Source organism: Schistocerca gregaria, chromosome 2, assembly GCF_023897955.1.
Source record: "Schistocerca gregaria isolate iqSchGreg1 chromosome 2, iqSchGreg1.2, whole genome shotgun sequence".
Classification (NCBI taxonomy): domain Eukaryota; kingdom Metazoa; phylum Arthropoda; class Insecta; order Orthoptera; family Acrididae; genus Schistocerca; species Schistocerca gregaria.
Genome location: NC_064921.1, coordinates 196,690,457 through 196,704,736, shown reverse-complemented (window position 1 = coordinate 196,704,736; position 14,280 = coordinate 196,690,457). Strand labels below are relative to the sequence as shown.

The 14,280-nt window shown below is 39.1% G+C and overlaps 1 protein-coding gene across 1 annotated transcript in view; it reads right to left on the bottom strand.

Moving 5' to 3' along the window:
• LOC126336665 (kinetochore protein NDC80 homolog) overlaps nt 1-14,280 on the bottom strand; it is a 176,871-nt gene that overhangs the window by 115,982 nt on the left and 46,609 nt on the right. Inside the window, exons 4-7 of the mRNA XM_050000612.1 lie at nt 13,119-13,200; nt 12,789-13,011; nt 10,522-10,661; nt 2,348-2,456 (exon numbers count right to left, since the gene is read on the bottom strand). Coding sequence (XP_049856569.1) covers nt 2,348-2,456; nt 10,522-10,661; nt 12,789-13,011; nt 13,119-13,200 — 554 coding nt within the window. The remainder of the gene's footprint in view (nt 1-2,347; nt 2,457-10,521; nt 10,662-12,788; nt 13,012-13,118; nt 13,201-14,280) is intronic.

Sequence of the window (14,280 nt, the reverse complement as noted above, 5' to 3'; positions counted from 1 at the left end):
AATGCACCTTCAAGTCTAGCAAGAAAATTTTGGAGGAAATTGTTCTGTCTACAGTACTTGGTTTTAAAAGGTGGCAAAAAACATGAGTCAAATTGTGTCGAAGAGACATAGTTTCAAGGCAGGTATCTTACATTTTTATAACCAAAAGAAGCATTAGAATTAAAGTTGTCAAACAAAATGTGCATTCATAAACAACACAATGTGAACAAACACTGTCAGGGGGAGAAGCAGAGGCAGAGGCAGAGGGAGTACTGTAAAACAAAAATTGCTGGTCTATGCAGTGCACTGGTGTACAGACTTGTAGTGTGTGACACTGTTCCACTCTTAAGTAAGAATGACAGAGTGTATCTCGTTACTACATCCTCTGGGCATTTACAATGGTACTGCTACACTGGACAGTTCTTCAGTCTGCTTTGCTGGCTGAGGAACTGGAAGTACAAGTGCAACTTTTTGGGGCTCTCATTTGTCTTAACTACCTCTTCATTGACTATAGTGACAATCTATATAGAGGTAAATTTTTTTGCAGGTGGAACTATACATTTCATGTACTGATCAGTAAGTTCTGCAAATATGAATGCCATCAAGCATGTCTGGAATGAATTGGGCAGATGAGCTGGAGCCAGTCACCCACAAGCAGTGACTTTTCCAGAGTTCTACACAGTTCTTTATCAGGAATGGAACGATCTTCTATCTAATGGAGAGTATATTACACTGACTGGGGAAAAAAAAAAAAAACACTGGAAGATTACAGGTAAATGAAAGTGTGAGATAAACACTGCAAGTGTGAAATGCTGGTACATTGAGCGATGTAACTGCCAGAATGTTGAGTGCAAGCAAGCAAACAAGCATGCATTACATTGTACAGGTGCCAGATGTCAGTTTGCAGGATGGAGTTCCATGTCTGTTACACTTGTTTAGTCAATAAAGCAACAGGTAATGCTGTTTGTTGAAGGTACTGAAGTTGTCACCTCTGACGATATTCCATATGTGCATGACTGGAAACAGACCTGGTGATCGTGTGGGCCAAGGCAACGTGTTGACACAATGTAGAACATGTTTGGTTACAACAGCTGTACATGGGCAAGTGTTATCCTGTTGGGCACACCTCTTGGAATGCTGTTCATGAATGGCAGTACAACAGGGTGAATCACTGGACTGACATATAAATTTGTAGTCAGGATGCATGGGACAACCACAAGTGTGCTCTTGCTGTCATACAAAATTACACCTCAGACCACAGTATGTGTAGTGTGTGTATCAGGCAGGTCCTCAACTGGCCTCCTAATCAATAAACAGCCATCACTGGCACTGAAGCACAACCAGCTTTAACATAATAGACCTCCACCCTGCCCTCCAATGAGCTCTCGCTTGACACTATTGAAGTCACATATGGCAGTGGTTTGGAGTCAGTGGACTGCACACTACAGGGTGTCCAGCTCGGAGCTCTTTGAAGTAACAAAATTTTAATAGTCTGATATGTCACTGTGGTGCCAAATGCTGCTCAAATTGCTGCTGCAGATGCATTACAATGCACAGGAGCCGTACACTAAACACAATGGTCTTCCCTTTCAGCAGTGCACTGTGGACGTCCAGGGTGCATTCTTCAAACTGTACATTCTCATGACCACCACTGCCAGCAATCAATTACACTGGTTTCACACTCAGCAAGGTATTGATGATAGTGTCTTTGTCACCTCAAAGACATTCTCGACAAACATCAAATCACCGCATCCAATCTTGAAGGTAACTAACGCTCATGATTATAACAGCATGTATTTTAAGCAAGCCTGATTTGCATCATCATAATGCGACAGGTGTGAAATTTGAATAAAAATTTTTCACATGTAGAAACATGCCTATCATCTTTCTTTTGTACTGCACAACTTCATCCCGGTGTTGCGATTACCCCCCCCCCCCCCCCCCATCAGTGTACGTCACCACCAAGAATGAGATTGTAGCTAGATGTTATCTTACATCTGCATCTACAAACATACTCCACAAGCAACTTATGGTGCATGACGGAGGGTACCATGTAACATTACTAGTCATTTCTTTCCTATTCCATTCGCAAATAGCTATTTTGTCAATGCAGAAGATATTTTCTGTCATTTTTACTTTCAATTCTTTCGTTTTTGTAATGCACATTCTAATTTCATAACTTTTCTGATTATGGGTTTTGGACACTTTTACACCAAACAGCTCGCACATAAGCTTTACTTCTTTCTGTAAACCTTTAGGCATCCAATACAGGAAATACACTCATTTCCTGACTGTACTGTATTTTTGTACATCAACATACATACACCTGGCACTATTCAAACACTAAAACATATTTTCTAAAACTTACTTAATTTTTCTTTAAGCGCCTCATTTTCTTTGTTGATTATCCTCTCATCATCTCCCTCAGCATAGTCATTCCAAATTTTATAAATCTTCAATGAATGCCAAAACACTTCCTGCAAAAGAGGAAGATCAACACACAGATAATGAACAACTCTGTTTTATAACAAAAACATATAAAGTACTCAAATTCACAGAAAGATACTGACGAGAAATTCCTCAGAAAACTACCCAGATTAACAAGCACCAAACGAAGAGGAAACTGCTAGATAAATGTAACAGTTTCAGAGTAACTTACATAAAAATTTTAAGAGAAATTTATTTGATCATGCAAAACATTTGGAAAACATAAAATTCTGGATGACTGGAAAACTGCGTCAATACATTCACTATATCAAAAGAGAGACAGGACAGATGTTTATAATTACAGAGGGATTCTCTTCTACCTGCGCAATACACAATTCTACTCAATGTCTTCTGAAATTAAGCCAAGTGCCAACTGGAATCCAAATATCAAACAGGTTGTAGACCAAATAGATATTGCCAACAACAAATTTTAGTTCTGAAATTAATTCTCAGGCAACAAAATGCTGTAAAAAGAAAGCAGTTTATACCTCGCTAGATTTTTTAAAAAAAGCTGGTCACTCAGTGGACCATAATTATCTCTTCCAAATTCTGAAAGAATACGCCCTGAACTTTATACCACTGCAATTATAAGTTAAAAACTAAATGGTACAAAAATTATAATTCTGGGGAACAGTTTTGGAAAATTTCGAATTTAAAACAGGAGTGAGATAAGGTGACGGACTTTCTCTATTACTTTTCAACTGTCTTAGAAAAAGTAAACCATGTGTTATGAAAATAGATCAGAGCTTAAAACTGGTTGTTTGGCTGATTTGGTGGAGAGAAACAAACAGTGATGTCACTGGTCCCAATGATATAGGATGACAGAAATCAAGGAAGGAACAACACAAACAGCATTGTCCAGTCAAGGAGAAGAGAAAACATGCAAACAATGAGAGAAAAGGGGCATCAGGGCAGCACGAAAAGGGAAGAACAAGAGGGGGTGGGTGGAAACGAGGGAAGCAGGGATGCCCCGGAAACAGTACATGTAGTAGTGCACCCGCACTGCCACCAACCCCTCCAGATACCCACAACATACCATTATCATGATACAAAGTGGCCAAAACCACGGGAGGAAGACACAAGACAAGAGGAAACAAAACAGCACAGCAGATCAGATAAAATGTAGGGAAATGGTGAGGAGAACCTGCCTAGTGTAGAGTCCAGGTCAGGGCCTCCATAACCAATGTATACACTAACTGAGGGACTCAAATGCCAGAGGAAAATTCATGGACTTATACCTGAGAGTACAAACCACTTCTGCAAAGAAAACCAAGGACAGATGCAATCATGGGAGGGTCTGTCCCCTAGCAGAAAAACAAGGGGGGGCAGGAGGGCAAATTTAGTGAGAAGGGTCAAATGGTGGGGTCAAAGGGCAATCCAGCAAAAAACAGATCATAATTAGCGTAGCCTGCAACTGCAAATGGGCAGGGTGGCTCACTGTGTAGTAAAAAACTATGGGTCAACCAAATATAGCCAATACAAAGATGGAAGAGGATGGTAGACTCTCCCCCCCCCCCCCCCCCCCCCCCCCCCAGGAGAGGCAGAGCAGAGACGTCAAATGGTGGGAGTCTCCTTGATGGCATAAAGTTTATTACACAGGGGAGCAGCCTCCCAAGAGTTGGGCCCGACTGAGCAAAAACTGATTTGATGTAAAGCCACAAATCCACCCCTGGAGGGGGTCATGGAGAATGGGATGGGGGATAGGTGAACAATCATGCAATGGTTATCCAAATGAGAAGTAAATGGGTTGGAGCCAATTACGCCTCCAGGTCATCATCTGTCACAGACGAATGGGGGACATCCATAAATAAGATGTCAGACTCAGGTTGCAAGGTGGGCAGGGGGGGTGGGGGATGGAATCCCCAGAGACACCGGGGCAGCCTTGTCTTGGGACTCGTGTTTCTTCTTCTTCTTCTTCTTCTTCTTCTTCTTCTTCTTCTGTTTCATAGGTTGAGGAGGACAGGACACAGCGGGAGAGCAGACTCCTGAAAGATGCAGAACCGAATCCGAGTGGGCAACCTTTTGCTGCACAGACTGTGTGTCCATGGCGGAGATGTGGTAGCATGTCTCTGGCCTGAGAGATGCCGAAGGGTGGGGTCCCACGAGGGAGCCCCAACACTGGCAGGTGTCGAAGAATGGGTGTACTTCTTCGGCCTGGGAGGGGGAGTGGCAACTGGAGAGAAGGGGGTACGAACCACAGGGAAGAGGAAGAGGTGAGGGGTACGAGACTGAGATACGGAAAAGGGAGGAGGGAAAAAGGATGTAACAGAGGCAAAAGTAAAAGTAATTGACACAGCGTGGAGTTGGTCATATTTTTGACAACCCTCAGTGTAAGACAGACAATCCAGGAACATATATTCTTGTACTTTTTTTTTCCTTTCTTGTAAGCCAGGCAATCTGGTGAATAGGGAGAGTTACAGTCCTGTCAATTCACACATACTGACAGTGGAACACAGGGCTGCCCTCATGGAATGGGTATACACGGAGGATCCGCCGTACATGGGGAAGATGTGCCCGAAAAGCAAGCACTGAAAGTACATCATGGATGGCAGAAGAAGCTCTGATCAACAGGGAACCCAACAGCATCTTATTGAAAGACTCCACTTTGCCAAACTTGTCTTTGATATTTTCCACAGAAAATAGTCACTTTGTGGCAGTAAATGTGTCCTGTCTGTCCTAGTACAGACTAGTTAGCAGGGAAAGTGTTTCACTCCAAGCCGGCAAACATGGCCCTCCTCATATGGTGTGGCCAGGGAAGGGAAGGGACATAAGAAGCAGCATTCAATTGTCTATTACCATTTGAAGAGATGGCCGTAGCATAACGACCAGTGTTTTGGAGCTTAACTGCTTCATGTGCGAAGCATCACCCACTCCAAACAGGGGCTCTCCCCATGGGCGCCTCAGCCACAGCAAGGGCCGTCGGGACAGCAGCCATCGCTGGGAGTTCTGATGCTCCAGAATGACAAGCAACCACTCCTAGCATACATGGGAACGCAACAGCTCAGATATCAGAAGTGTGATCCCAGAGTTTTCTGGGGGCTCAACCAGATGGGCTCTAACAGGCCTGCCACACAGTCTGGCTACATGTGCTGCTGACCAAGCGGGGCTGAGGGGGGCTGCTGCAGGCAAGGAAGAGAGGAAGGAAGGGGCTAGAGGAATCCACATTGTGTCACACTACAGACAGAAAATTTGGAAGTGGAGGCCAAACCACAAAGAGGACCAGAAACGGCAAGAAGGATGAAAGAGAAGAGGCAAGGGAAACAAAACCACAAGAAATACAGGAAACCAAGTAGATAGCTTGGTCGACATAAGTAAAGAAAACTGATGTAAATTGGGAAAGAAAAAGGCAAGCAGCTTACAATAATAAAGCTCAGGAACCATCACCCACATGGGATGTATCCACACATCCATTTCTGCACCTGATACTTATTTAACAGTAACCAAATACAGTTAACAGTAGCCTGTGCCAGACTATGATGCAATAGATGAAAAACAATGACAAATACATCACAATACCCTCTTCAAACAATCTACAAGGGATATTCAAAAAGTAAGGGCGATTTACTTATATTTAAATATTGGTAGCTTGAACAAATTTACACAAATACAGCACCATTTACTGACTATTTACACTGCAACAGAAGCCATTTTGATTCAGTAATGTTTTAACAATGGGTGAAAATAAACAACAATGACTGAAAATTATTGTTCCCACCAGCTGCGAAGTGTGTACACTGTGATCTGATTTTTTTGTGCAAAGGGAACTACTCAGATTTATCAGTTGTGCCTAGTGTACAGGTGCATATGGTGATCTGGTCGGACAGGAACGATATGGGTTAACCTTTAGGAGCCATTTAATTTATTAAGGCTCATCTTATAATGTTAACTCTGGTACCAGAAAGAAGGGGGACAGGAGATAGTGATAGAGGAGGAGGGAGATAGTAATAGAGAAAGGGGGGGGGGGGTAGTGATAGAGAAGGAGAGGCGGGGAGAGAAGAAAATCACATTATTGTTAGCTGGAAGCTGTGGCCAGAGTGTGTCCAGCTTGGAACCGGTGCACCAGGTGGTGGGCAGCAGTTAACTCTTTATTTCTCCATGCTCCCTGTTGGCTAAAGAAGAGGTGACTTGTGAGCACATTACCAGCACATCACATTCCACAGGAAAAAACAATCTTTGTGGAAGTGACAGTCCTACTAAATATGTACGCCACAATGAATTTTATATAAGCATTACAGGAGAATATCAAAATACTGTAATGAGTGAAGGAAAGATTAGACAACAATGTTGAGACTATAAAAATGGCTGTTCCAATGTGGACGATGAAAAGCGAAATGGCATCTGCAGTACCCAAACAGGTGAAATTGTGTAACTAATGGACAAAAACCTAAACTTGTCAACAAATGACAATTCATATTGAACTCCCACTTTATACGGAGGTATTATAGAAAACCTTATGCATTGCAGTACATGGAATATGGATTCCGGGAATGCTTACTGAACAACACAAAAAGGAAACATTGTTAAGTAGGCAAATGTTTTCAGATCACTATTAAAAAAGCAGAGATGACAATTTGTTTTCTCGCATTTCATGAGTGATAATAGGTGGATATCCTACAACAATACAAAATCAAAACATCGGTTGATGCAATGACACCAGTCAACTTCAGGGCAGATGTGGGAGGGATACTACTCACATTCAAAAACAATTGCTGCTATTTTCTGAGATGAAAAGTGCATTCTTTTAGCTGATTTCATGGAACATGGGTCAACAACTACAATGAAGTGTGTACTGTGAAACGCTCGTTCAACTGACACATGCCATTCTTAACACACACTCACATTCTTCTCCATGATAACATGCATTCCCACATCACTGTCTGCACCAAGTACAAGTTCCAGCAGTTGGCAACTTTTTGAATAATCCACCTTGCAGCCGCGACCTTGTAACTACAACTATTAACTCTTTATGCACTTGAAGCTACAGCTTGGAGCACAATAGATTGAAGATTAAGAGGACCTCCTGACAACCACTGTCAACCCTAATTACTAGGTAGGGGAACTACTGTCTAGGGATGGGGAATGGAGGCAGCTTATTTAATGATTAGAAAAGTATTTACTAGGGAATGATCCAATCCAATGTGTCAAACCTAGGCTTGAAATTTTTTATACAGGAAGATTACACTGAAAGAAACACAATGTCAAAATTTTGGCTGTTATGATTCACTGCAAGTATTTTTTGAAAAATGTTGAAAACTGCAAAAGTCTTAGCTCGCCAGACAGCTACGGAAATGTACACACCTACTGTAGATGCAGTAGACAGTGCATGCACAACACGGTAAGCACATAGCCTTGATTGATGGCACATCAGCAAATAGATAACACAACTTTAAGCGATCTTAATTTGCAAAGCGAATTTCAGTTTTCATTGATAGTTTCTATGACACGATTGTTCACAGTTACTATTTGCTTGGGTCTGCAACTTATGTTTTATCCATAATAATTCACAGCTGCTTTTGCAGTATTATTAAGTGTTAACAATGAAGATAAAACTGAGTTAATTTTCTTTGTGGTTTCTTGGCATATGCTTCCTTTTCAACATTCAAAAAAATAAAATACGAAGAATGTGATATGTAATCGATATCATATACTTCTCCTGAAGATCTACATATGTATTATTTATTAGTTAATTTCTTGGACATCCTGTGAATGATGTTGACATTTCGTAAGAAAGTTTGGAAATATTAAACAAAACGGTAAATAACTGATGATTACGTGAATTGTGGTTTGAACAATACTTACTGTGCTAATTAAAATCCAGGGTAAAAATGCAGTACCTCCCTGTTCCACAGAAAACCTGGGGAGCAATAGCTTTCAGTTATAAACTTTTTGGTTAGACAAAGGGCGGACAAAATGCTTAAAAGTTAAGCTGTCCACAAAGCTGGTTTCCTTTTATAAAAACTGAATGTCAACTTTTTAATGGAAGAAAGAATTACAAGAAAGTACGAAATATGCACCAAAATGAAACTTGCAAAAGTGTTAAAAAAAACTATTCTAATATTTTAGAACTGTTCATGAGAGTCAATTCACCATTGCCAATGGAAATCTGAGAGACTGAGCCCTCTAAAAGGCATGTAGATGAATGTTACTGATTTCCAGGCTTCTTCAGCCTGGTTAAATGGATTCAGATAATTACACAGAAAAAGTCACAAAATTACACACAAAATTACAAAGTTTACTTCAAGTAAACATGTACAACAGATGTCATTAATAGGCAGTACTATACACAAATTCGTAGCTTCATGTTAATCCCATAAAATGCTGTGTATAAAGGCAGTAAGGAATCATGTCAGAACTGTATGCAAATTGCAGTTTAGGCAAATTATGGAGGGGAAAGAGAAAAAGAGTGAGAGTGAGAGTGAGAGAGAGAGAGAGAGAGAGAGAGAGAGAGAGAGAGAGAGAACTGTTTAGTTGCAAAAATGTTGTAATCCATGTAGCAAAATCCAGAAAAATGGGATAGAATAATTTCTGATGTTACATCCGAAATGTCTTCTTACCATTGGCAGAAAATAATTCATTGCTTTTGTTGGACTCTTGGCCTCAATATAACAAGTAATTAAGGCATTGTCAGTCTGCATCATCATGTTTTACGAATATGCAGAATAATGGCCACGGCTATTTCTGACTCCATCCTAATTCTGTCTAAATGAAACTAGTTTTACTGTGAAGTGTCCGAATGCATTAATGCTCTTCCTGTGTGCCTAGTGTAAGGAAAAAGCTTGTTTTCACCACTCATTACACACTTCGCATTTTTGTGATGACTATAGAAAAGAAACAAGGAACTGCTTCATTGTTAGTAAGATACACATTATTCAAAAATTATAATAAGAACTATGCTACAGTAATTTTACAAAATATTTTATGCTAATGAATTAAAGTACTGATTGATGGAAGTCATCTGTAATGTAACCTAATACGTTGCCTTGTTTTTGTTTCCCATGCGTCACTTGTTTAATAATTACATTCGCACCAGTTTAGCCCTCACTATTAACTGCAAGCCTTAAAAAAAATTAATGATGAGACATTTTTGATATAGTTTAAGTGCTTATGATTCACGTGTGCACTTTGAACTTCATGCTATGTTCTTTTGAGACGGCAGTGTCTGATTATTTGCCAGATTGCACACTATGCACGAAGGGCTGTAGAAATTGCTGTTACAAACAGTTCTTCATGTGGTTAAACTAAAGAAAAAAAAAAGAAAGTAATACCTGCTGTGCACGTTAGCAACTAAAATTCTGACAATGCATTTCTTCCAGTGTAGCCTCCCTGTGCGAAAAATTTCACGATTGTATTGGAATTCCCTTGTTAGAAGTGAAAGGTGATTATGTTGGAAAGTGAAGCCATCCTGTAGCACACAAAAACTGGCAATAAAAACTTTTTCTATCAAACATAAGCTGGTTCACCAACGTCATCCTTCAGGAAGGAAGGAAGGAAGGAATGAGTGAGTGCTAAAGGACAGCTGCAAAATATTAAGCCAAAAACATTGTGGAATAATTAGTATGTGGAGGGCTCCACATAACGAGGACACATTGGAATAGACTTTAATTTGCATTCAGGGGTTTTTTTGGTGGTAGTGGCGGTGGTGGTGGTGGTGGTGTCTCAAGTTCTCCTCACTACCTTGAGAAACTTTCCACATAATTCCACAGAATATGGGACAATGAAAATGGTTCCACAAGTTGAAGACTATGATGACTTACTTTGTGCCTATAAAGCTAAACCCATTTTTCATGTTGTTCGAAGTATCTTAAGTAATGCCTAGTATTTTGAACAATGGTGAAAGCACAGAGAACCAATTTGCTAATTAGTGCTTGGCACAGGCATTCACTGTTTCAACCTTGAATTTATATTACTGCATCAATTATGAGCTTATTTATGTGTACAATTTATCATTAATGTTCCCTCCTCCCGCATGATAAATTTCTGTTTCTCCATCAAAATTCAAACCAGCCATCAATTTTATGTTACAGAATAAGAAGTTTAATAGCTAAACATACTCACATTCTGAACTTCAAAGTCTTGATTATCACCACTGTCTGGGCATACCATTTCTGATACTTCGGACTTGTCAATTAAACTAACGTGGTCAACCAGAAAAACAAACATACTGAGAAGACTTGGCCAGGAGTTTTTTGTGTTCACTGAAATTAGATAAGATCGTGATCATGGTCTAATGAATTTAATACTGTGAATCTTAGTCAGTACTAGTCTACAAACTGCAGTAAAATTAAAGAGTACAACTACAATATTAATGACTAAGATCAACAGCATTCATCTACATAACAAATGAAAGATTATAGCCATAAAGTTAAGTGTTAAAATCAGCATTTTTCTCTTTTACAGTCTAACAGTGAGTGTTGTGCCAGCCAATTGCACAGCTTTATTTTGAAATTTTTGAATTTTATGGCTTCAGCAGAGGGAGGAAATTTTTAATAAATTCTGAGAGCATTCTTTGAGTTCACTGTTCTTGCTAACCTGAGCTTTGTGATGTCCATGTTTGGTTTATTTGTGTTATTTATTTCCAAATAGCTTCCCTGGCAATACATACTTTAATGTGACAAAGAATGACACTGATATGTATGTTCACAACTGTTGGTATTGTAAACCAGGTAACAAGACTGACAGAGCTGTATGACCAGCCTTTCATATTATACGCACAAATTTTTATTTTTAAAATGTTACTGATATGAGGGAATGTCTCCATACAAGTAAGCCATTTTAGTTACCTGACTGAAGGTACATGAAATATGTCATTTGGAGATGATAATTACTGATCACATCTTTGAAAACTTTGTTGATATGTTATTGCAGTTGACACCCATATGAATTCTTAAATATTTGAGGCATTTATTTTCTATATGATCAGATAAACCTAACAGAAACTGTTGACGTTTGCCTGGACTACAAGCAAGTTTACTGGCTGCAAAGCAATTTAACGCATAGTCAACTGTTTCATGATACGAAGTAAATAAAGCTGTGTCATCAGCATAACAGACAACAGACTGTTTATAAATAGAATATGGATAGATATAAAATGTACTCAACAAGCAGCGGCAGAAGAGAAGGCACACGAAAGATATGGAAATGAACAAGCTTTCACATATAGTGGATCCTTATTATAGCAGGTATGAAGGGAAAAGAGGAGGCATTAAGAAAAAGAACTGGTGAGGTTTAGGAAATGGGAAGAGTTACAGAAAAATCACACAAAACCCCAGGTCTGGGCAGACTTGCTGGATGGGATGAGAAATACTGGGTGTTGTTGCCTGCAATGCATGATATATGAAAGTCTGAGAACTTAAAGATGGTTGACAGGGAGATAAGCAAGAAAGAGCTTCCTGAAAAACATCATGAAAGAGCAGATAAAACAGAAATACATGATAGACAGAGAAAATTAGACAGATCAGAAAATAATGAATGTAGAAAAATACAAGGGAATACAGAAAAGTAACAGTTATTGAAAACAAACACTAGTGAGACTTCTGAAATTCTCTTTGACAATGTTTTTCAGTAATCACTCAGGTTTTCAAATCTTGTCCTCTGCAGGCACCGACAACCAGTCTTTCTCTCTCACGCTATCCAGGAAGTTTCCCTTGATCCATGGTTCTGTGTGACTTTTATGTAACTCTTCCAATTTCCTAAATCTTGCTAAACCCCTTTCTTCATCCATCTTCCTTTCTTTCAACCTTTCTCCCAGAGAGAGGCCCTGGCTCCAATAGCTCACGTTTTTCCACATATTTTGTGCATTTTCTCTTGCCACCATTTGGTGACACTTTCTTTTTATTTATTTATCCACATTATATTTATATAACAGAGTGTGACACACAGAGACGCAGGGCATTGGTAGCCACAATGAAAAAGGACGGACCTAAGGAGCAGAATACCAATTTTTAATAGTAAGGGGAAGCCACCATAGGTTGCTCTCTGACACAGTCTAAACTTCACTTGGGGAAAGCAGAGTGAAAATAGTTCCTTTGAAAGCACACAGTTGGTTTCTGTCCTGAGCTTGTGCCCCTTCGCGAATGACCTGTGTCAACGAGACGTTAAAGGTTACCTTCCTTCCTTTTTGCCAACACTCAATAATTTGAGAGGAAATGACAGGCAAAGTTTTGACACTTCATTATTTAGTGCGTGCAGCATTAAACCAAGCAAACTGGTAACACAGTGGCTAAGAACATACTTTTGAATTTTTGTTTTTCTTGCACAAACTCAATCTTACATGCATATTATAGAACAATAATAATACAGAGGTTAAGAATATTCAAACATACTTGTGTGAAGAGATGACTTCTGAATGTTTACTGGATACGAAAGTGCCCTCATGCATTGAGGTAGTTCATCTACGTAATTTTTAGTGTCCAAGTTTGTGTCCTTGAATAACAACTTAAGTAAGAAATTGAACATCTCTACATAGGTTGCAACTGACAAAGGTTGTGAACCAAATGTTGACCAACGAATGTTTAAGTTTGAATTCTGCTGAAAATAATTGCGCACCTGAAGAGAAAAAAATAAAGTGACAATATTTGCATTTGTAAATGATGGCAATAATAAGCAGTAATTGCCATAGTTTATATCTTTCTGCGCATACTTGTACAGTTTACCTTGTTCACTGCATATCTTTGGAATTCTCTGTCTGCAGTAGGGAACTGCACATTCCCTAAGAATTTTCTTGCACTGGTACCTCTAGAAATGGAAAAAGAAATGTTTACTATAGCAAATCAGTTTTTCTATTTTTATTTGAAAGTAAGGAAATTTTAATTGAAAGAGTACAGTCAAACTTTGGCTGCTGTTACACAGTATACTACATAAGAGTTTATCGTTGTAACCATGGCAAAACATTGTAACTGAAAAATTATCAATTTTGAATCATGATTCTGACCAGTAAGAAATGTATCCCATTAAAGATGAAAAGCCCTGTATCACAAGACAGGCAAGCTTAGCTCTTCGACAGCAAAGCATTGAAACTTTTCCTCTTGTACCATTCAAATCTTAAGGTACAAAACCTTGTTATATTAGAAGAATGTTACTGCTTGGAAATTTAGCACACTTTTTTCATTATTAAACCACTTAAATGTGATAATATGGTATTCTTGGTCAGGAGGCTCCGTCTAGGTTGTTCATCCTGCCTAGTGCATTTCTTCCCGTTTCATGCCACTTTTAGTGACTTGTGTGTCTGGTTGCGCCAGTGTAACAGTTAAGTAGTTTGTTGGTGATATTTGTAATATTCTTTGCATAATTTTACAGTGTTATAGTGTTGTTATCAATACGCTGAAAGGTATTAACTGTGCAGGTTATTAGTTAATATGTGTAGAGGATTAAATAGCATATGTAAAAATGGTAAGTACACAAATATTGAAGTAAACAATTTCAATACAAAAACAACAAAAGTGTAAGCCTATTATGAAAGAAAACTCACCAAAATAAGGTTAGCTTAGGTCCAAACTATGATTATTTCTCCACCTTATGTTACATTACCGTATCAATGGCCCACTAGTAGGTAGTACTGGATGGTTATAATTAAGGTGCAGGTACATTGACTCAGTGTGGTCTATAATTATCCATAGCAGCAAAACTTGGTACATATGCTAATGCATTAATGCGGAGCTGATTTATTATGGAAAAATTTAGTTTCAGATTTGGCCACCAGGTGAAAATCTGGAGCTTTACAGCATCTAGTCGATGTCTCCAGTGATCATATTGAACAATTTGTGTAAGTGTCAGTTAATAATTTTAAAATGCCCTTCTTACTTGTTTCACCTTTTC